Here is a 23,861-nt window from a genome sequence, read left to right as displayed (position 1 = left end):
CCCCCCCCCCCCAATCCTTCTTGTCGGTTATTGGCTGGAATGCTGGAACACTGTGTGTGTATGCTTTGTGGTGCAGGTGGGCACAGTTAGTTTTTGTTGTCGTTTGTAGACAGTGTGTTCTGGGGACAGGCAGCTCACAGATAGTAAGGAGATGTTTGCTCTATGTGACAACAAATGTAGCCTAACACACGTGTGACATTGCTTAGAGCACCTGCAATACTAGTATCACAGAAGTGATTGCTTAGTGGTCCAGTGGTTTCTTTTAAGAATCTGGACACACTGGGATTTACACAGAAGCCAGGATGTACTAAAATCAATTATTACAGTTGTAGAAGATGACTAATTTTGAATGCACCAGCTGCTTGGTGTCACATCTTCACATTGTGATCATTTACTTCAGACATAAACAGAATAACCCAAATTATGATACTGTTCTTTCTTTTCTTCATTTGATTGCCATATGCAAGTATTAGTGACATGCTTTTGTTAAAGAATAAATTCAAACCAGGCTGAAAAGCAGTGTCATGCTGCCCTCTCTGGTTAAGACTTCATTCACCTCTGCCGTCCCCCAGCATCCCTGACGGTGTGGTCAGAAGTGTGCTCCGTTATATATCACCGAGACCTGCACTTGTACATTACTGCAGCAGATGTTGAAAAACAAGTTAAAGTGGTGTTTCAAGTCACTTCTTAATCAGTGAGTGTACAAAAAGTTATTGAGCTAGAATACATGCTAATTATTTGCATATGCTCTGTTGCCTGGTGCAACAAACCGTCCATTAGCTTATATTTTGCCTGGAGAAAAGGAATTCAATTGCCCTCTTTTTCTCAATGAATTCTCCTTGTAAATTTTAGTAAAGCAGTATTTCTACTTGTGTTAATCTGTTGTACATGTTTAATCTAAACTGAGCTTCATATGTGTTTCTTTTTCTCTTTACTATAGTTGAAAATCGTTTGTATGATGTATTTTAGACTGCAGTGGTCTTAGAAGTCATTTTCCCCACCTAAATGCTGTTTTTCAGTTTGTCTCTCTACATGTATGTTCTGTATATAGGTTGTTCATAGAGTTCCAGATATGGGTATTATTTGTACAGATTTATATATCAAATCACTTGATTATTCTGCTGATATGATAAATAAAAAGGGAAGAGTATGCTACTATGCTATAAAAGGTTGTCACTGTACTTGTTCTGTAACCAAAATGTAACCTATTATCATTTGACACTCAGCATGGATAAACGACGCTGCAGTAGACTGATGCTAATTATGTCTAATGTAAGCGTCTGGTTATTCATGTGAGATGTCTGATAGTGAATTATTTATGTTATTAGTAGTTTCTACACCGCTATGGTTGAACAACATAGGGAGTTTGGCAACACAATAAACCATAGCGGATATCTGCCCAAAAAGACTATTTTCAAAGATTATAAAGAGACTAAAAGATTACTCTGGAAATTGTATTTTACTTTTTATGCTTTTAAAGTAATAATTTCTGTTTTGGTAAGCCATAAAAAGATTTAGGCATACCAGCAGACCCCGTGTTGCTTTCTAAGTTTATTCTCCCAACTGTGTAAAAAAAAAAGTTTTCTGTCACTTTGACTGCGCAGCTGTACTTTTTTGTCTTTATATGTAAATAAAAGTAACCCTACACTTTTCTGTGTGATTGCACTAGCCCCACTTTGTACCTCTCATGTTTTACCATACATTACTACTAAAACTTCCCTCACCATCTCTAAATGAAAAAAAATCTTTCATCTAAATGATTTTTTTGGCTCTTAGCCAAGTTGTGCCTTTTTCTTACTGATTACAAAGTTGACATGACATTTTGTTTCACTTAATTTGTTTAATTAGTTTAACCAAAAAGTTTTCATTTTATTGATATATATTGATGTTTCTTTGTATAACCTTTTATATGTATACAAAATAACGTGTTCACAGTTTGCTTATTTTTTTATTAAAGCAGTAACAGCATGCAATGCAATCTGATGCTGCAGTCTTTAATAATACAGCCACTTGGGGACGCTAACGTTGCATGCACATTTTCCAATCCTACACACTGTGGCTGTAAAGAAAAAAAGGAACATTTAAAGTCATATTTAAAAAGAAAGATGATAGAAAACATGTGCACACTAAGATTAAAATATTAAGATTTAAAATCTTGCAGTCATCATTGCAATTGATGGAGCTTAATCCTGCTCCATTCTCAGGGTTCAGTCAATTAGTAGTCAGAATCTCAGATGTTGATGTGTGAATCCTTTTTATGACATAGGATATCCTGAGACAAAGTTGGATCAAGCTAATGGAATGTACCAGAACATCTTATGTTATAGAACAGAGTATTGCAAAACAACTTAATGCATGTACAACAAACTTAATGCATGACCAACATGTCTTCATTTATGTTGAAAGAATGCTTTTACCTTTTAGATTAAATGTATAATGCAAATCACACACAATGTTTAAGCACACATAACATTTGAAATTCCAACACTACTCCATCCCCCTCCCCGCCCTCTCCTCCGTCAGACTACCGTGGTGAACAATCATGACCCCACGGCAGACTTCATAAAGAGGGAGGGAACACCGGACGCCCAGATGATACAGGACAGGAGCGACACTTGGGGAATGCTCTTGGGGAATACACTTGCAAAATGTCATACAAAAAGTCTTTGCTGTTGCCAGGTGATGTGGAGAACTTGCGTCGAAGATCCGTGGCTGATTTAGGTAAGAGTTAACTACTCTGATTCTGCTGTGGCTTTCGCATTGACGCCATTCAACAAACACACTGAGTTTGTTCCTTCACAACGGATTTTAAAAACTCGGGCTATCATAATTTGTCTTTGCTATTTGGGTTTATTTCTTTGCTTCTTTGACTTTTGACTTGCTCGGTCATCAAAGGCACCTGTGCTGCCAAACTTCCCTCCAATCTGAACTAGACTTTCAGAGCTAAAACCACGCTCTGTAGGACTTTCTGTTTGACTGTCGAACTTCATAGAAATAATTTTTTCCTAGAAGAATTGTTTTGAAGTCATAAACTTCACTGAGGACACTTTTGGTGTACCTCTACGGACAGGAAGAGGTGAGGATAGTGTCCACAATCAGATGCATTTTTTTCTTCTCTGTACTTTCATGGTGATTGCCTTGTTATGATCTCAACTTGGCGATCATAATTTAAATTATCCATTTTATTTATATCTTGATAATTGTGTGTATTGTCTCATTACGCAGACATGTGATCAACCATTTATTTTTCCTAACTTTCATGCAGCCAAAAGACATTTCTCTCCTAAGCTGGTTGTATTCTTAAAGTTGTCAGCATACTACCATAGTAGTTTTAAAAAGGGAATTTGATTTCAATTTTCTGGGGAGTTGAAAGGGGTTTTATTTCTGTATGTGCAAGTGTCCTCAACAACTTCCGGTTTCTTCCAGAATCTATCCAATTTTAATTTTAATTACCTATCATAGCCCAGTTTTTCTAATCTCTGTTTTGCAATGCATTTTCAATGTGATCAGTCTTGGCAGACTGCGGTTGACATTGTGTGGCAGAGGGGACATTGCATGACCCTCAGGAGGATTTTGTTAGTCACACACTGTTCCATGGCTGAAAGGCATTGGTCCTGCATGTCAATCAACCGCTACACCTCAAATGCATGACCCATGTGTGATGACATGCATTTTTCACTGCAGAGCTGGCAAAAAAACCCCACTTCATGTCAAAGTATCATGTATGCAACGCTCTGCTCTCCATGGTATTCCCTCCCTCTGTAGATCCTGAACAGCATCACCATGTTCCACGACGACCGTCCCAAACTGATTGGCTCTGTGTTGGCCCCCAATACCCAGATCTAGGCGCAGTGGAGACGCCCTCCCCAGATTCTTCTGCCCACTACTTCTGTCACTACACACCCAAATGTTTCCTCTCCGTCCCCAGAGGTGAATTAGAAGTTAGTTGATATCACAAAATGATTGTTAGAGAGACAAGACAAGTCAACTGAAACGGCAAGGGCATGCATCACTGCTGTTTATTTTGAAATATTATCATGATGTTTTCTTGTATTGCCATGTGGAAGAGTTTTCTAATAGTTGTGATCTGCACAGGAGGACACGCCTCCTCCAGATCTACTCCGTCTCGGTGTGGAGAAGAGGGTTGGCATGAAAGCACCACAAAGACCACAATCCGAGCTGAGAACGAGGTGGAGGCCCAAAGGGAAGCCAACAACTACAAGGTGGGCCATGACTGTAAAGGCTCACTCCAAACACTCTCCTGCACCTCCATTAGTATCACGCTTCACTGGTATTCAACCATGATTTTAAAAATAATTTTAAAAAAAAGCCAAATGTGAAAAGATTGTCTTACTGCTTCCCTAGTTTTATTACATTCATTGTTTCTCATAATGTGGGCCAGGCCCCCCATTGACATTTACTATTTTCTGTGACCTAATTTAAATTTAAAAACACTCCTTTTTCAGTTTGGCTTCAGAAAGTGGAAGGGCAATGTAACGGAGAAGCCCATTGAAGACCGATCAGACGTCATCAAAGGGCTCTACTCTGATCTCAGCATTGTTAAGCCTCAAGAAGGTCTTTTTTTTTTCTCTCTCTCTTTGCACTTTCATTCTAGTTAACAGGACTGACATACAGACAAATATATGGAATTGTTATGTGAACAGTAACCTGTATATGGGGTTTCTTCTCTTTCAGGCCCAGTGGTCACCTTTGGGAACATAATTTACGTAATTTTATTTGGATGGTGGATATCTTTATCCTACTTTATCATCTGTCCTGTAATGTTTCTAACAATCTTTGGTGCCCCTTATGGTATGTATCCCATAAGCCATAAAAGTATTTTAGTGTCCCCTAAAATGTGGAACAGCATGCCATATTTTTTTTTTCTTGAATGTTTTTGTTTAGGAAAACTTTGTTTCAAGATGGCATTGTACTTTATGTGGCCATTTGGGAAGTCCATAGAAAAGGTAGTTTGATATGTGGTATAATACTATTCCAATATTTACGTGCCGTTGCACAGTTACCAACAAATATTTATTCACTATGTCCTGTTATCTTTGCCATTTTCAGGCTGGGGATGTAGTTAAGAGATCTGTTGCAAAGCCTCCAAAGTGTGAGGTCATTCCTGAAGAGAGGGACAGTGATAACAGTAAGGACCGGGTCAGTGACAAGGACACCAGGCCCCTTCTGATATCTACCCCAATCCCTATTGAGATCCCTGTCCCAGAACCATCAGCTAGAAAAACTTCAAAGCACTGGGTAAGAGTCAGAATGACCTTTTTAATCACTTGGCACATTATATTGGGTGGCCGGGGCGGCTGTGGCTCAGTGGTAGAGCGGTTGCCTGCCAATTGGAAGGTTGATGGTTCGATCCCCGCCCCTGCAGTCATTGTCGAAGTGTCCTTGGGCAAGACACTGAACCCCGAGTTGCCCCCGGTGCTGTGCATCGGAGGGTGAATGTGTGTGAATGTTTATCTGATGAGCAGGTGGCACCTTGTACGGCAGCGCCAGCCACAGTGTATGAATGTGTGTGAATGGTGAATGTTTCCTGTAGATGTAAAAGCGCTTTGAGCAGTTGCTAAGACTGAAAAAGCGCTATATAAATACAGAACATTTACATTTATATTATGAATGATTTCAGTCTCTCTCTATCTATCATCTATCATCTCTCTCTCTCTCTCTGCCTGCAGTGCCGTATCAGCACTTGTGTTTGGTTGTTGCTGGGTTACCCTGTCTTGGCTGTGGTCCACTCCCTGGCCTGTGTGCTCTCCTGGCTTCTGGTCTTCCCTATACCTGTAGCCAAGATGAATGCTCGCACACTGACCATTGTCCTCCTCATGGCGCCAGAGGACATTCAGGTTCACGGGCTGGATAAGGTGCACAATCATTTTCTAAAATGTCAGTGGCTATATTAGAGAATAATTTTCTATTTTCCTTCTTTTGCTGCATTGGTCATGTTTATCAAAACATCAATGGCAAGATAGATAGATAGATAGATAGATAGATAGATAGATAGATAGATAGAACTAGACCTTTTCCCAGCCTTATGCACTATGGTAACTGAAGTGCTATAACTTATGTGAAAATGTCTACTCTAAATAGTGTCCTCATGACTTTTGTGGCTTTTTTAAATTTTATTATTTTTCTTAAAGGGTCAGCTTTGAAGTGGTGTATAACATGCACTGTACATAGTTTGCAGACATCTGCCACTAACATGTAAAAGTTAATGGAAATAACTTCAGAGAAAACATCTCCCTAATAGACTTGCCATTGGTGGATTAGATGTTCATGGAAAGAAATGTTACCGCTAGAGGGAAGCAGAGAAAATGTTTTTTTGTCTTTTAGTTTTGCATAAACTGGCCCTTTTAACTGTTAGTGGACTGTTTACATAAAAAAAAAAATTTGTAACTTGAGTTAAGTGTTTTATCTTCTCTTTAGCAGACACTTGCGTATGAGACCAGAGTCATCCTATGCTGTTACCAAGCTTTCAATGTGTATTACTACAAATACACTGTCCAAGGAATCAACATCTTTGCTCTCAGTATCCTTTTTTGGTTCATTTGATCTAACTTAATGAAAGTAAGGGACCTGTATGAAAAGTTTGTTTGCTTGTAAGAGTTCAGCTATGGCACCATTGGCTCTCATTTCCATATACTGGTCTCTTGTATACTCAAAGTGGTGGTGGTGGTGTTGTTGTGTTTGCAGTTAAGAGCAGGACACGGGAAAACTGTAGTAGTCATCAGTTGGCTTGTCATCTCTGTTCGTAATAGTAGTAGTATAAGTTGAGAGTTGTGGACATGTATCCATCCTTGAGTAATATATGTTTGATCCCCAATTTAGATTTTATTTCAAAAAGGCTTTGTGTACTGCAGATGTAAAAGGTCAATACAATAGTAGTTTGTCCATTCATTTGTTCTCTTTAAGTCTATGTTCCTTGCAGACATGCTTCCCCTGGTATTATTCACTCTAATTGTTGGTTATACTGACCGTGAACACAATTTCTGCAGTGCGGAGGCTAAATTTGCCACAGCCATCGCTTCCATCATTCCTCTATCCTACTATATTGGTATGGGTATTGCCAGGTAAGGTTATTTATTTTGCATTTCGGTCTCTGGCCTGTAGATGAATGTTAATGAAAAGAGTGCAGACTTAGATTGTAATTTTCCTCATGAAATCAGATGCGCAATTTATTTATATGGTTGCTTATTGGTAACTGCATGTTCCCTCAGCATTTCGGCACAGAGTAACTTTGCAGTAGGAGCGGTGGTGAATGCGACATTCGGCTCCATCACGGAGATGACGTTCTACATCACAGCACTGCTGCAGGGACACAATGCTAAGACCAAATGTTATGAAGAGGTGGTTAAATCAGCACTCACTGGGACCTTGCTCGGGTGTATACTGTTCGTACCTGTGAGTGCCTGAGAAAGACAGATGAACATGTGTACATGTCAGTTAACATTCAGCCTTATGATACTCTGACATCATTATAAACCTCTTGCTCTTTGTGTTTGTCAACTACACAGGGTATCTGTATGATCATTGGGGGCATTAAACACCAAGAGCAGCGTTTTAACAGTCGTTCAGCTGGAGTGAGCTCTGCTTTGCTTTTCATATCTGTAGGAGGTATGTTTGGCAGCTGCACATTTAACTCCTTTTTAAACAATATGTCGTCCACTAACGCATTTATGAAACTTGACCCACATGTTTTAATTTTTTTGCCCAGGTGTGTTTGCTCCCACCCTATTCTCCAAGACCTTTGGTAATCTGATGTGTGAAAGCTGCACCAATATTCCAAGCAATGCCAGTGTAGCCTTCATCTGCAAGCATTGTCACTACGACACGGTGGGCTGCTTCCCTAAACCTTTTATGTGACTTCATGTCAATTTTAAATCCAGATTTGCCAATTGTCCCTGCACCTGGAAATGGCGAGGGAAGTGTTTGCAGTGCTTTACTGCCTTGATGTTTGTATCAACATATTCCAGACACTGACACTCCTACAATGAAGCCTGCATCTTATTGGTTCTCCACAGCTCGAAAATATAAAAAGGTTTTTAAAATGTATTTCCTCATATTGTCACCTTAATTTTTTTGTTTAACAGAGTTCAGCTGACCCACAGTTGATCCTGGCCCACATTGAGTAAGTCCAGGTGCAACATACACATTTTCCTTTTACTTATTTTTTTAAAGTAATGATTTTAATAGTCTTTTAATCATTAAAGAAATAATGTTTTCCAGGCCCCTTGTGTACACAATTTCTGTGCTGCTGCCTTCTGCATACCTGATTGGCCTCATCTTCACCCTGAAAACCCATTCCCACATCTACGATATCCATATCAGCGATGTTCAAGGGGGTCATGCACACGGTGGTCAGTATGCACAAGAGGGTACCAGCAACTTTTACCCCACTGGTGAGGTCACCACTGGCCATCTCCTTGCAGCCAACACATGTGTTAATGCCAACCCTGTCCGTCTCTGTTGAACATTGCAACACACTGAATTGCGTGTTTCCTGCTATATTTGTGCATGTGAGGAAAGAATTTCCCTAGCAGTAAGATTGTGCATGCCAAAAGCCTTCAGGATGTGAGGGTGAAGAACCTAAATATGGGAGAAAGTTTAGACTTCGAACTTGATTGGATGGATGTAAAAGGGGAGAAAAAGTCCTGCAACAGTAAGGTAAGTCATAAAAGTTAAGTGTTAGTAAAGTCATGTGTGTTACCAGCAGGTCATCATGTAGTCCACTGGTCACGGTGGAGGGCTCTTGGAGTGCTGATTGTTTCCACAATATTGATGGCCTGCTGCGCGGACCTCAGCACGGAGAACATCGAGCCTATTCTTACCCATTCCCGCATCTCTCAGGTATTCAAAATGCTTCCTCTTTTAAAGAGGAAGGGAAGTGCCACTTAGATTCCAATTGTCATTGGTCCTTGGTTGATGACATTAGTATATAGAAGAAGATGCAAACCTTCAGTTCAAGTTGAAATTCACAACCTGGAATACATTTTTAATAAACTAATTCCAATAGTTGGGAATTTCAAATATTACATATACATTTTATGAAACCTCAATGTTTCTTTTTACTTTCTGCTGCCCCCTTTTGCAGTACTTCATCGGTGTCACAGTGTTGGCCATGGTACCAGAGCTTCCTGAAATTGTCAATGGGATCCAATTTGCACTGCAGAACAACATCAGCCTGAGGTTAGAGTACACTCTGCTGTTGTAGTATTATTTTTAGTTACCGACTTCTTCCACTTTTATAAAGGCCGTAGCCTACTTCAATTTAGAGCAATGATAGATCTGGCGAGCAAGCACAATATTTGAAGGGGCAGTTCATCCAGAAATCAAAAAAGCATATTTTACCTCTTACCTGTTGTGCTATTTATCGGTATAGCTGTTTTGGTTTGAGTTGCCCGGTGTTCGAGGTATCGGCCATAGAGATATCTCGGCTTGTGGGGTTCAAAGAACCAAAAGAATACATTTGGAAAAACTCAAGCAATGTCTCTTTCTAGAAAAACATGATATTGTTACTCAAGATAAACCACATACCTGGTTTTGAGCAGTGTCATGTAGGAACTATTTTCTTTCTACCAAACAATACCTGCCAACCACGCAGAAGAAAGCCTAGGCTTCTCATAGATGTCTAACTTGTAGTCCGACGTGGCTATCTTTATCTTTTATATTGTTTACTCTTCCTGGGGTCCACACAAAACAGTTACAACAGCTAGCTAGTGGAGATTGATAGCTAACCAATAGGCTAGCTCACCTGAGCTTGCTAACATTACAGCTCAACCGAGGTGGACAGCATTAATGTTTACATCTCACGCTGTCATGAGAACCAATGTCTCGTCTGCTTCCTATTTCACGCGGATACAGTTGGCGCGCATAGTTCGGTAGAGAAATGGTTTCTACGTCATACTGCTCTCATCACCAGGTTTGTGAAAAAAATATATAAAAATTTTTTGGGGGTGAACTGTCCCTTTTACGTGATGATCAATTAACAGTATGATGGTTCAATGTCGAATTTGTAATTTTACTCATTTACAAACATAGACGTTCTCATTGTTTGAACAGCATTACACTTTTTACATTTGCTTTTTTGGTTAGTGGATACCAAGGTATATTGAGTCATTGTAAAAAGGGGTGTTGTAAAACATTTTAACTTTTATATGGTCTATGTCCACAGTCTTGAAGTGGGCAGTTGCATTGCTGTGCAGGTCTGCATGATTCAGATCCCACTGCTCGTACTCTTCAATGCCTTCTATGTAAGTGCACAGTTTTTTAATGAATAGATTTCTCTACATTATGCAATTGTCTTAATAAAGACACAGCTAACCCTTTCCCCCCCAGGATGTTGGTTTTGTGCTTGTGTTCAGTGATATTCATCTCTGGGCCAGCATCTTTAGTGTCATTCTGGTCAACTATATCTTCATGGATGGAAAATGTGACTACTTTCAGGGTGAGTCAGGATGCAGAGATTTCTTCACATATGAAATGGACATCAGTTCACATAGACCAACAATATATAAGATGTTGGCAAGTAAGCAATTGGTTAGACCTTTACTTCTAAACCATGCCGATTCAAGAGGTAGCATGTAAGAGGATGTATGCATAAGGCCTGTTTTTTGTTGTTGTAAAGGTTAAGCTTGAATTCACACGTAGATTATAATCAACTCTGTTTTGTTTGCAGGCACTGCTCTGGTGGTGGTCTACCTCATCCTTTTGGCCCTTTACTTCTTTGCTCCATCTCCACGTTCTTGTTGATCTGCTTGCCAAGAAAAATCCTATAAAAATGCAATAGTCCTTTTTCTTCAGGTTTGTGTTCAGTGCACAAAAACATGGAAAAAGATTCTGATTGAGTTGTGAAATTTCCTAGCAACGCTGGAAGTGAGTAGCTTCCGTCTGCCTTTTGTCAGTATGTTACATTAAATGGTGTTTTGTGCACTCAAACAAGTTCCCAGGTCTGGCTGTATTAAACAAATGTAAGGCTTTGATTTTTTTGCTCTTGCATTTAATTATACAATTGTGGTATTCATTTCTTGGCTCTTATATATTGTAATATGTGGTTTATAAAGGACATAATAAATGCATCTATTTAAAAAAACTTGTGTGTTTGAAATAAGATCACTTTTTAACCAATGCTTTGCCACTTACATAACACAACTTTGTATTTAAACTTCTTTTGAAAAATGTACACTAATATACATTGTATTGACTTTTAAGTTTGGGTACACTTTGATATCTTAGCTTGATGGCTCTAAAAAGTTAATTGACATTTTGTCATATAGAATTCTTATTGACTGTACAAATGACATGCATGACATCACCTTGAGCTGGTTTGCATTCTCAGGATAGAAGTGGCAACAGCAGTTCGTTCAAAAATTGTCTTAAATAGAAAATTATTTATGTATCATGCTAATAATTAGTCAAGCAAAGGAAACTGAATCAGAGCGCTATTTACAGAACAATTTTATTAACAGTACTCCCAACAACAAGGTTGTCTGGAACATATTTAAGTCTTTATTCGAATAAAAGCATTTTTGAATTAATTGTAAAGAGCACCAAATTCACAGTGATGTGTTGCATGGTTTGGTTTACAAATAATAGCTGCAAGCAAACAGGATGGAAAATAAATCATTTTGAAGATAGCCACCCTTGAACCCTTTTTGCAGACTGTTTTCCAGACTAGGCTGTAACATAAAGTATAATGAAAAATACAGGAAATACAAGAGCTCCGACATACAGTAGGCAAATCCAGCATTGAACCTTTTCTTCCCACACTAATGACGGGCATTCAGTGTTTCTGCATGTTTTAGCTAATTTATCACAAAAACATTACCCATGACCATTTTCGAAGTATACCTTAACATCAGGCAGACACTGCTTTCCGTTCATATAGTATTAAAACAAGTCAGACTTGAAATTTACAATTGATTGGCCTCACAGTGACCAGCGTGTCTGCTCTTATTTATGTCAGTTATACAAGGAAAACATAACTTCAACAATAAAAGCAAACACAAATCGGTGTAATTGCCCAAGTTAAATCTCAATTCTCAAGTCACAATTTTCATACCATAGGGAGATAAGGGAAATAAAAAGGCTGCCTGGAAAGGTCGCAAAACCATTTTAAAAGTAAATCTAAAACAACAGCAGAAATGAAAATTATACACAAGATTTTAATTAAATTGGCTAAAATGTGCAGAAACACTGACATGGTCCACAAGCGTAACAGTTTGCCACTTTTTAGACTGAAGATAGACTGCTTATATGATTATTTAAAAAAAAATAAGTAAATGTACACAAATTGGCTAAATACAGTGTGCAAACAGCAATATCAGGTGATGTGAATATCCCCAGAAAAACTGAATTAGTCTTTCAAATAAATACACATGCATTCTTCCTTTGCACAGAATTCTTAAAAGTACTGGAGGAGGCAGATAAAAAAAAAAGATTGAACGAATGGACAATCTTTGAAAACATGGCATGGCAAAATAAAGTATTTCCAGCTATCAGAGTTTGGAGGATGAGAAGGGGGAGTTTATGTTTAGCTTGACACAAAGGCATCATGTAAGGAACTGTAGTGGCAACAAGGGGATTGAGTAAAATCCATAAAACATTCCACTTTTTTTTTTTATCATCACTGAAACTGCGCAAAATAATAAGAACTAACAAAAAAAGGCCTCCCATTGTTTTTGGTTTTAAGGTGGGGCTACGGTAGGCAGGGGAGGGAAAGACCATTTTCCCGAGAATTTTGCTAAGAATTTCATTATGTGCACTGTCAGAACTCATCACATCCCAGTCCGGTCCAGCCCAACCCGTCCCATCCATTCATTTGTCCGTCCTTTTATGCGCGGCCTATTTCAAACGTTCAATGAGTTCCTGTGTGAGTCCCAGGTTGAGCAGCTGCATGGTAGGGATTGAAGTAAGGTGGGGAAAGGCCTTGAGGAGCTTCTCCCAGCATAGCTCCAGCAGGCTGGGTACACCCAGCCAGATCTTAAACAGAGAGCCAGTTCTCTTGTTCTCATGGATGTTCACCACCCCACCATGGATGTACATGCAGCCAGCCTGGGGACAGAGTGAAGGAAAAAGAGTAAGACGTAAATATTATATTCAGTCTAGAGACAGAGTTTACTACATTAATCACGTGGGCCTTTTGGTTATTTATTTTTTTAAAGATTATTTTTTGGGGCTTTTCCCATTATCAGTGACTGTGGATAGACAGGGGTGAAGAAGAGAGATGGGGAATGACCCACAAAGGGCCGCAGGTCAGATTTGACCCCGGGCCGCTGCAGGTCTCAGCTAACATGGGACAAACGCTCTTACTGGGTGAGTTAGAGGCCACCCCGGCCTTTTGGTTCTAAGCTCCCATATCATTGGTAATGTCTGGAAAACTGACTGACAAATAATTTTCTGCAGCAATGTACCAATTGAAAAAGACCATAACTGACCATCTGATACAAAGTAGATCAACAAGACAAAAGAACATATTCTTCTATCACTCGCATTTTTATCTCATTTTGCTTTCATTACATAACTTGTAAAACAGAACATAGAACAGATTATAGAGTAACAAAAGGAATATGTCATTTAAATTAATTCCATGAGTTACATTACATGGCTAAATTACTAACTACTTTCATCTCATCAACATGCATTTTCACTTGTGTACATGAAAAAGATTGTTACCACTGACATTGAACCCAAATGCCCTAAAAACTGCTGCTTGAAATAGCTTATCAGAAAGCTTATATAATGTTTATTCACAAAGTGACTGGGGGTTTAGTACTAACTGGCGTGACGGCAGCGCAGTGGAAGTAGGCCGGCTCAGGCATCATTGCTGGTAGTTTACTCCACTGGAAAGTCTGCAGGTTGATCTTCCACAGATCAGCTAAAATCAATTCCCCGTTGTAGCCTCCACAGATAAATACATCTACAGCAGAAAAAAAAAGGAGGGGTTAGATTTGGTTTATGCAGCTGTGCATGTGTCAGCCGGCAGGGAGTTACACTCAAATCAGTTTAACATACGGAGGATGGGATACCGATTGACAGGAGTGCCTGTTTATCTTTAAAGCAGATGATTTTTAATCAGGTGATATTAGTTGCACGGTGTTATTGAAAAGTTCTCACCATTTCGTATTTGTACACAGCTATGGCATCTCCTAGGAGCAGGATACCCTGTCAGAAGCACATACATTTTAGAATGGTATGGAAGAGAACAAAACAGGTTTGGTTAATAATGAGGGGCAATAAACAGACCTATTTTGTCATGAGGTTTAGTTGTAAGTTCCTCCCAAGAATTGGTCTCCAGATTGTAAGCATGTATCTATTAAAAAAATACAATATTTAGTGTTAAGTGCACTGATTAAGGTAGATTTGGCTTGTGTACAAAACAACAAACTGTAATAAACATTTTGAATTTGAAATTCTGGCTGGCAGACAGTGATGGGTTTGGTGAGTATACGCTTATTGATAACTGATACCTTGTCCAGAGGGTAAGATGTCCAGGAAGTTCCTCCTCCCAGGATGTAGATCCTCTGTCCGTCATGTGCTATTTCATGCCTGTACCTGTGACACGCATAATTGCCCGCCATGAGTTTTACTACACTGAAAATATTCAACGCTTGTTTTGATCCTGTGAAGCACATTCAGGCGTCATAAAGGCGTACCGTTCCTCAGGCAGGTCGTCAGGAGGGTTGTTGGGCTTGAGGTGGATCCACTCCCTGGTGGTCAGGTCCAGCCTGTGCAGGTCTGTGCTGTAGATGTAACCCGTTGTCCCTCCAAACACGTACAGAAAGCCGTTTATAATAACCATTGCCTGAAGGACGAAAGATATGAAGTAACAGCAAGTTTAAAAGTTTGTATATCCACTGGATTTAAAAAACTCAAAAGTAGTCTCTACAACACTTTAAAATCCTTCCAAGAGAGCAATCACATGAAAGGGTGATTTATGAGGTTACCTGTCCATAGATTCTGTTGGGCTTCTTCCCCCGACAGTTGAGCAGTGACCATCGCTTGTACTTCACGTTACAAACATGTACGTCATTGCCGTTATTTTCTCCAAAGGGGATCCCGGTGCCGCCAAACACCAGGAGGTTGTTGCCGTGCAAAACAGCTGAAGAGACACAGCAACACCAAACTCAATTTCCATACAGATTTTTTGTAGAAAATAATAACAATAAGTATCAAAAACTCTTAAAATAAAAACTTAGATATACACCTGACATAGACGCCAGCTCTGTGGGCATGTAGCCCTCTGTTTGAATCTGCTGCCAGCAGCCGGTGGCAAAGTGGTACCTCCAGAGCTCCCTGAACAGGGGATAGTCTTCATTCTCAGAACCTCCCGACTCATCATAGTCAGGGTTGTACCCTCCAAACACATACAGGTTAGTGTTGTCAGCAACGCAGCGATGCCCACTGCGGGCGGGGGGAGTACGATGACCTGGAGAGGGGGGAACAAAGTTTTACAGGATGAGGAGAGGGGGAGCAAGGTAAAAGAGATACTAGACAGATAAGATTGACATCCACACAAGAAACTACAGATCTCCTCTACAAGTTAAGTCATAATGCAAGATAAAGTCCGGTGAAGTAAAGTAAATATCACTGGTTATATTTACTACAAAATCTGACTGAACCTGGGATTCATTATCGACTTCAGTGCTTTTTACAACATCCTCAATGTGGAGTCATCACATTGTGTAAACATGATGATGATCTGCTTTGTAAAGCTAGGCTAATTTATTCACATATTAATTTGTCCTTCCTTGTCACAGAATGCTGAAGGATATCCCAGCATGCCTTGACAGAAAGCATACATTGCTGGGCCCCATGTTTTACTGGTCTTGACAAATGTAAGACTGTATCTGTGACACAAAAAAAACCAAAACAGAGCAGGACCAGGATATGTACTGAAGATATAGGAACATAGAAATCAAATAGCCGCATAACAATTTTAGGGATCAAAGAGGAGTCAATCTTTCCTGATAATAGTTGACCATTATCTGCTTATAAGGTTATTTATTTTATAACATGTATAATCTTGGATATGGGGGCTAACAAGCTAATAAAAGATAAACAGACAGAACAGCTGGACGTTACTAGCTTGGACGTTTTGCTTAGCAATGAGGACTTGAAGCTACGTTTAAATTGTGACTATGCACAAAGGACATCACATTCGACCGCTGCGGAATATCAGCCCCCCTGTTTTTATTTGGCTGGCCACATGTGCCAACGTTAAGTTAGAAGTTGTCGTTAGCATGTATTGCTAATGTTGTTGACCGACCTGCTAATGTCTCACGGTGCGGCGGCCTGTGTGTCAGTTTCTCGAATCTATTCAGCTGGTCTGGACTGCGAGCACCTTCAGCGTCCGACATCGTTTCCCTTTACAATCCAGTCCTGAAGAACGTCACATTAAATAAAAGCAACATTTGCTAAAGTGCTGATAAAACATAATAAATATTTTCACATCTCAGTATGAAACCATTCACAAATTTTACCCCCCGGCCGTAAGACACTTGGCCAATCAGAGGGCTTGTTATTAGGACGTGGCGTCATTGATGATGGGCGGGACTGCGGCAGATGCTAGATCGGATCCACTAGACGTCTCGGCGTCAAAGAACGTGCCTTGTGGTCCGCCTTATTCCGCTTCTGATTGGCTTACCCTGGAAGTCTTACCCTAACGATACACATATGAACCCATATGAACCATAGACGTCGACCATTCTAGCAGATGTGATTTAGGATCTACTTCGGAATGCGCGTTCCTGTCTTCAAACGACAGTTTTAGTATTGGTCGAAGTGCTCTCCAATACCGTAGTCCACGGCCTTGGAAAATGTTGTATGTAAAACTGTGGAAGATCAGATGTGCCATGATCTTCAAACAGTTTTTAACAGCGACACGTTTGTCAAGCAGGTGCTCACTGAACTTTGAAAGAGAAAAAAACTTTTGGACAAAGACGAGTCTTCCTTGGCAATAGCCTACTGGATCTTTGATCCAAGGGATTGGTCTATACTCAAAAGGCTCTTTTTTGATTGAATGAATAACTTTGAACCATAGACATTTTTCATTATGTAGTCTTTGCAACTATGCAACTATGCACGATCATCCCACAACACTTTCTTTGCATGGGAATTTATGAGATTTGCATATTTTCATCGGTTTTTGGTTTGTTTTTATTGCGGATTTGTGCATTTATTTTAATCTTGAAGACACTTTCCTTTGTCCTAAACTGTAAACTTAGCTAAAAAAATAATAAAGTCTTAAAAAAGAAGAACAAACGGTTCAAGAATGTGTTGAAAGCATTCTTTGCAAATTTATTGTGTGTGTGAAGACAGACTGGCTGCCAATTAGGCCCTAACTGATATCTAATTGCAGTTATTGTCTACTTAATGTTGTAATTAGAACCTGATTGTTTTTTTCTTTATATTTTTTAATTGTGAAGAAGGAGAAATGTTGACCATTCCTGGACTGTGGGTGGCAGGGGGTTCTTTTGTTCCCTTTACTGGCTTTTTCTTGTGTGGGCCATTTGTTCATGGAAAAATTGCTATTTTATTAAATAAAACATCTTTAAAAAAGTGACGCATTTCATCTAAGAAAATACTAAATTTGCATTAAAGGGTAGCATTTTCAGTTTAAACGGGAAAACCTATATGTAATCCTGCTTTAAATAAGGTAACGTTTACTCATTCATTCAAATGAGATATTTTCATATCTCTCGTTATCTGATCAATAATTCCTACTTGATTAATAACATTCTGATGATAGAAACGTCTACAAAATGTGCTGATAGTGAAGAAGTCACGCAGCTTCAGTGAGCTCAGTGGGGGGCTGTGGTTGGGCCAAAGCGGAACGATTGGTTTCAGGTTTTATTTTCCGGGGGACCACAGAGCCGATCATGGCGACTCTCGGCGGCAGTCGTGGGGATCGTCTCGGCAACACTAATCAACAAAATTCTTCTTTTGCATCTCCGGAGAAAGTTCGTGAACTTCTTAATGCAGGAGTGTCATCAACAGATATCGGATCCAACAGGTGCAATTTTTTAACAATCCTACGCTGTTTTGATTTATACTGGCCGAAGTACAAGTTGACATTAGCTAATTTGGTTAGCCACTTAGCCTGGAAGCTCCATGCTATTTGAGCCGCCTTCACTCCGAGTTATTTCAAGAGGGACGAGTCTCTACAGATTTGGAAGCTTGTAGGCCTGGAACGGGAGTTTTGCACACCGTTGCTATTCTGGCTTGTTAGTAGTCCATCTAACAGACGGATTGGTATGGTAGTTATTGTGCTATCGCTCCCGTGCGCTGTTGACGTTAAAGATGACTAAAGTTTGAATGTTACGCGTACTCTAGTGGTCTTCTATTCATTTCTGGAGTGTTGTCCACTTGCTGCCGAGCCATCAAGGCTAACACATACATACATACATGTATACATTTATACATACATACACACATACACACATACATTCATTTAGCAGACAGATCTCGGTAAGCAGCAAGGAAGAATGGAGCTGCTATTCATTGTGTTATCTCGATTCGCAAGTTCCATTCAGGTGAAACGTTTAACTGCATGGATGTTACTGCAATTTCTATTCTATTCACTCTCTAATTCCTATTACCAGCAATTAACTAACTAACTCCTTACTACTTGTTTAACTAAAACTGGTATGTCTACAGTAAGCATTCCTGTATAGTGATGTGTTGAGTGTTGAGGGAGTTAGGCGAAAATATACAGTACATACACATAAGTTAATCAATTGCTAATCAATGTTTTTAATCATTCAAATAATAAGTAAGTGTGTTGAAACTGAAGATGTTTTTTTTTTTCCTTTTATGTGGCTTTCAGTGGACAAGGAAATGTGAAAGTTCTGGAAGTAAAAAGCAACACTCAAGCGCCCTGCGAGGCTACAAACAAAGAAGCCTTCTTCTCAAGAGTGGAATCCTATTCCATATCCTTTCACTTATTCTGACCTTTTGACCCAGTTAAAGGCATCCAGTGTTTTACATTATAAAGACAGCACTTGTAGATGTGTAATTTTGATATGTTTTATGTGATACTTCTCCTATGAAGAGACTTAGATGATCCATGTGGGAAGTGTATAGAGATCTACTTTCATTCAGAGTAATAATAAATACTTGTTTTGTGTGTTAGTGAAATTTTCCTTATCATAGCACTGTTTGAAATGGGCAGGCAAACCCCGCACACTGTCCCCTCTGATGTGCGCCAGATATGGCTGGATCAACGTAGGCTGTGATATGCTCAAGTGCTCCAGCTGCCAGGCTTTCCTTTGTGCATCACTACAACCAACTTTAGACTTTAAAAAATGTGAGCAAAACTTAAGTTACAGCAAAAATACAAGGGCACACTTTTTTTTATTTTGGCAAGATGGGTCCAGTCATGATGATGCCAGTCTGCCAAAAACAAAAGGTCAAACAACTCTTTCTTTTAGATGGATCCCGCATTGCAGAGATATCGAGGCAGCTTCAGACGCAGCATGAGAAGTTTTGCCCCTGGCCTGACTTTCCATGCCCAGGTAGGAGCAAGCATTTTGTATTGCATGCATACACCAACAAAAGGATCTATACCATGACTACGTAATTTCAGCTGTATCAACCCTGAGTATCCACTTGATGGTTAAGATAAATGTTGTCATTTCAGAACGTTTCTGGCAGGTTCCAGCGTGTGAACCATCGGCACTTCTCACTGCCTTCTTAGAGCGCTTCCAGAGCACTTGTCTCATTGCACATCAGCTGCCTGCCATGAAGCCGGAGCAGCTGAAGTCTATGGTGAGGCGGAATCTTGGAAACTGACAAAAAATCCAAATGAACATTTTTCCTATTACAGAAAATCCTTTGATAAATGCTTCCAGGAAATTATCAGATCAGATCGGACAGTCAGATTCGTTCTAGAAGATATTGAACTTTATGCATGAATGTATTCAACAATTAGAAAACATATCATTTTCAGTTGTTCACATGTAACTAATTTCCACTGTTTCATTGCAGTCTTTGACTGAGGATGTAATCGGTGTTATACTGCAGCTGATCGAGGACGAACAAAAGAGAACGGGACGTTCCTCATGTTCTGAACCTTTGGCTGTCCAGGTGGCTGCATGCATTGTTTCTCTCTGTGGCTGGGCTGCAAGGTGAGATGAAACTACCCTTTTGCTGTGCATGACTCTTCAATACACTTTACACTTGCTCAATACATTTTCTAGTACACACAACTTTTGTGCCAAGAAAATATTGCCAAGAACTAGACTAAGCAAACGCAGTAGCTAATTTCCAATGTCGATTCAATTGTCAATGACATACTAGCTCTGAAGTATAGGGAAAGTAATTTAGGAAACATTTTTAACACACATTTTTAACAGCTCCACCTGATCAACATGTCTGAGCCATAAATTTCTCTGTCTTAGCCCAGCTTTGCATGCCATGAACCTGCCCATCCTCACCTGCGCATACTGTATGCGCAAGGTAGGTTTGTGGAACTTCCACCAGATGGAGGGAAATGGAGGGGACGAAGATGCCTCACTAAACGCTGAAGACCCCTCTGCTCAAGCAACAGGTCCTGCCTCCGCAGCCACGCATGAGGGCCAAGGGGACCCGTCTGCTTCTGCCTCAGCCTCCTCTGCCACAACTCCATGTCGCATGAAGCTGAGGAGCCAGGACTCCACCCGCTCGGACCAGGCAAGCTTTAAGCAAATGAAGGTTGACCAGCTAAATAAGCTGGGCTTATATGCATAGGTTAATACTAAGCAGAATTAATTTATTCTATGCATAACAATGGCAAGTGCACTGGGTTGCTTTTTTATTTTGCTCTGGTGTGTGTTACAGAGTGAGGGAACCACCTCCCCTGTGTCTTTGCGTGCGCGAAGCAGAGACTCACCAAGCCCCAGTGAAGAGCCGCCAAGTCCTTTGCCGAGGGGAAAAAGGTCTGCAACTCGCAATAGAGGACAGGGGGACGCCTCTGGGACTGATGGTGCTGCAAGCCTGCACCACCCTCCTAAACGCCTGTGCCTGTCATCAGTTGGTGGTCCTGTAAGAACTAACAGTACTGCTTATTTCACACCTTGTTTTTATTATGGCACAGGATTCCATAACGTTTAATACAGGGCTGCATGGTCATTAAGGTAGTGTTTTGAGAGTAATATCAGTGATTGTAACACTAGTCAAGATAGGGATACACTCATCACATTTCAATTCTTACCTCAATGCAATCTGATTGTTGCATGACAGATTTGGCCACATTTACATTAGCAAAGAGATCGGTTCATCAAAGTCAGTGCTCCTAGTTTCTTTATAAGTAGCATCAGTAAATGGCTATGATGATGATAGCACCTAGTTTGAAAGTGTTTTGTCATAATCATAGCACAAGAGGTTAACACCACACATTTGTCCAAACACCTTGAATGTCATTAAATAATATCCAAATACCTGAAAAGCTGTCAAAGGCACACAGAGATCACAGATGTGATGTCTTGATCCAGACATAGTTTCCCTAAGACTCATGAGAAAAAACATTTCTAAAATCAAGTTTGAGTAAAAAAAGAACAAAGTTCTCACTTAATCTAGTATTTGACTAACAACATTCAAGGCAAGGCTGTATAACCAATATCCTTATGGTATTTTAGGATGGGCTCCTGCACAAGAATGTATTTGACCCCCTCGCTCAGCACAGAGACTGGTGTCCCTGGATCTGTGCGGGAAAGGAGAATGTGGATCCGGGGGAAAACCCCGTTTTGGATGGCGTCTCAGAGCTGAATCAGCAGGGCTGGAAGGCTGCTCTTGACCTCCTCATGCCCATGAAGAAGAACTCCAGTACAGCAGGAGGCAGTCCAGGACAGGCAAGTCAAGCCTTATGAAGGATTCAGGATTTTTAGTTGCCATATGTGCATACACCAAACAGTCCAGGCACATAGGCATTCTTGTGCTGGCTCTTTGAGTCAAGTAAAACGAGTTAAGGGCAAATCAACTTTGCATTTTAAAACAGAAATGACCACATCACATCTCTGGAAAAGCATAGAAATACATGCATGGACATGCTAATTTCAGTTTTTTTTGTTTATTACTGTTACCACTTTGCTTTGTAGCGTTCATTTAAACAATATATGACCTTTTTTCTATTCTCTCTTTCCTCCTAGGGCCCTAGGGACAAGTCTAAAAGGGTGTTTGCTATATTCCGTCAGTGGCAGGTATCCTCCTCTCCGTCTCAGTAGATTGTTTCCATCCAAACAGCATCACAACACTGAATTGATGACCAGACTTACCCTCTTTTTTTGTGGTACGGAGTCCGTAGTACCAAGGACAGGAGTGTCATATCATATCAATGTATGCCATCGTTTTTGAAGTCAGTGTTTCTGGAGGGAAAGAAAGGTGATTGGGTCTATAGGCAAATAGGTGTCTACTCTGTAAACAGTGAAATATGTGAAGGATGCCTGTGTGGCTTTAAAACCTTTGAATTCATCTTCATCAAACTTTAGATGTGCAGATATTGGGGCCTTATTAGGCCTTGTATAATGTATGTACATAAGTAGTCATTGAGTAATAGAACACATCTCAGTGTTGTTAATTGGCAACAAACAAGACTTACTATTACTATTTACCTCACATGAGGATTGCTTGGGTAGTCCTTCATGCCATTGTGGTAGTCTGGATTTCTGTTGGACACGAGACAAGAAATCCCTTATCGTAAGAGAGGGCCAAATGGCTTGACACTGGAAAGGCAATGTTTACCTTCAATGTATGGTGAGTCATTTTGGGAATGGTCAATTTTTAACCTCAGATTAGCAAAAAAAACTGTGAGGAAGTCATTTTTGTGTGTGTACTGTTGCGCTTGAAGCTAACAGAACAAACAATCCTTTTTGGAGTAGTGAAATGTTTGTTTTCATATTGTCAATCCTGATTGAGCAGGCAGGAAGAACTATGTGCCATGAATTTCAAACCTGTTTTGATTCGACTTCAGGATCCCTGTACTGCATTTTTGCCTTCCAGTGACACCTCATTGTTAATGCAGTCCTCTTTTTCTTGCATGTGCTTTTATCTTCGTAGTTTCCTAAAAGGGTTTAATAAAATGCTCTTCTGAAAGTTTGTTTCACTTTGCATGTTGAACCTCTGATTAATTAGAAATGATTATATTGTCAATACAAGAAAAATACATTCAGATATGCCTCTTGCAAATATTGTAGTAACCATTGTTGCAGCTTGCACAATGAGTGACTTCTGAAAGATCTTTTTTTTTTTCTGTGATTTCACATTGTCCAGTTGCTGGTTACCTTCCAGCATTCACTGGCAGCCATTTTGTTGCCTGAAAACATTTTAGGAGGAAAGTTATACAAACACAGTATGTTCCTTAGAATTCTCAGTTCTACGCAAATGATGATTTACATGACAGTCTAGTTACAGGCATCAGTTGTGGGGACCCGAGAAAAAAGCATTGGCTTTGATGAGGCTGTCTTTGTAGCAATTTTTAGCCATGTTATTTAAAACATTTTTTTTATTTGGGTCTCATTTCTATCCATTAATGATGTATATTTCAACCTTTGATTTGGCCATTTAACAGAAAAATGACAAATGAGCTTATTTAAGTTTTTTTTCCCTAAAAAGATTCAAAGATCTATGCGCAAAAACCTTTCCCCCACTATTTGTATCATTGAAAAAAGGCTTTCTTCCAAGGGTTGTTAGCTGTGGCCATACATTTTGAGTTATGTATCCTGCTATTCAGCACCTGGGTCCTGTAACATCTTGTGAAGAACTGGAAGACAGGAAAACCGAAGCCAGTGCCGCAACCTTATTTGTAAAACCTTGAAGAATGTCTTTATAGTTAGGTTTGTTCTGTGTCTTGATATTTTTCTATCGGTTCTAAATCCCCA

General features: G+C 39.9%; 3 protein-coding genes across 7 annotated transcripts; 2 read left to right on the top strand and 1 right to left on the bottom strand.

Moving 5' to 3' along the window:
- Positions 1–2,523: 2,523 nt before the first annotated feature.
- On the top strand, positions 2,524–10,981 carry cax1 (cation/H+ exchanger protein 1). 5 transcript variants are annotated; one of them, XM_034863715.1, is made up of 20 exons: positions 2,524–2,721; positions 3,766–3,930; positions 4,096–4,223; positions 4,467–4,575; positions 4,696–4,812; positions 4,906–4,967; positions 5,071–5,259; positions 5,691–5,876; positions 6,439–6,541; positions 6,941–7,082; positions 7,230–7,413; positions 7,527–7,626; positions 7,727–7,845; positions 8,103–8,140; positions 8,239–8,411; positions 8,726–8,859; positions 9,104–9,198; positions 10,184–10,262; positions 10,348–10,456; positions 10,688–10,981. In XM_034863715.1, exons 1-20 carry the CDS (start codon positions 2,649–2,651, stop codon positions 10,759–10,761), a joined length of 2,379 nt encoding a protein of 792 aa, XP_034719606.1. In that variant the 5' UTR covers positions 2,524–2,648; the 3' UTR covers positions 10,762–10,981. The 5 variants fall into 5 exon arrangements, with proteins under 5 accessions (XP_034719606.1, XP_034719604.1, XP_034719608.1 ...); XM_034863713.1 differs by having other exon boundaries at positions 2,524–2,726; positions 3,756–3,930; positions 6,442–6,541; XM_034863717.1 differs by having other exon boundaries at positions 2,524–2,726; positions 3,756–3,930; positions 8,239–8,369.
- A 523-nt stretch (positions 10,982–11,504) lies between these two features.
- klhdc10 (kelch domain containing 10) lies at positions 11,505–16,541 on the bottom strand. Its single transcript, XM_034863722.1, has 9 exons — positions 16,277–16,541; positions 15,215–15,436; positions 14,955–15,109; positions 14,664–14,812; positions 14,478–14,562; positions 14,254–14,320; positions 14,125–14,172; positions 13,788–13,927; positions 11,505–13,062 (listed from the first exon to the last, which is right to left on the bottom strand). The coding sequence occupies exons 1-9, from the start codon at positions 16,365–16,367 to the stop codon at positions 12,853–12,855; spliced, it is 1,167 nt and encodes a 388-aa protein (XP_034719613.1). The 5' UTR covers positions 16,368–16,541; the 3' UTR covers positions 11,505–12,852.
- Positions 16,542–17,777: 1,236 nt separating this feature from the next.
- On the top strand, positions 17,778–23,076 carry zc3hc1 (zinc finger, C3HC-type containing 1). The gene is made up of 10 exons (XM_034863896.1): positions 17,778–18,022; positions 18,836–18,938; positions 19,165–19,315; positions 19,440–19,523; positions 19,649–19,776; positions 19,996–20,135; positions 20,409–20,679; positions 20,827–21,030; positions 21,624–21,836; positions 22,134–23,076. The coding sequence occupies exons 1-10, from the start codon at positions 17,889–17,891 to the stop codon at positions 22,206–22,208; spliced, it is 1,503 nt and encodes a 500-aa protein (XP_034719787.1). The 5' UTR covers positions 17,778–17,888; the 3' UTR covers positions 22,209–23,076.
- Positions 23,077–23,861: the final 785 nt, after the last annotated feature.

Source organism: Etheostoma cragini, chromosome 23 (assembly GCF_013103735.1).
Source record: "Etheostoma cragini isolate CJK2018 chromosome 23, CSU_Ecrag_1.0, whole genome shotgun sequence".
Classification (NCBI taxonomy): Eukaryota; Metazoa; Chordata; class Actinopteri; order Perciformes; family Percidae; genus Etheostoma; species Etheostoma cragini.
Note: the sequence above shows the minus strand (reverse complement) of the source record. Positions and strands in the feature narration are given on the sequence as shown.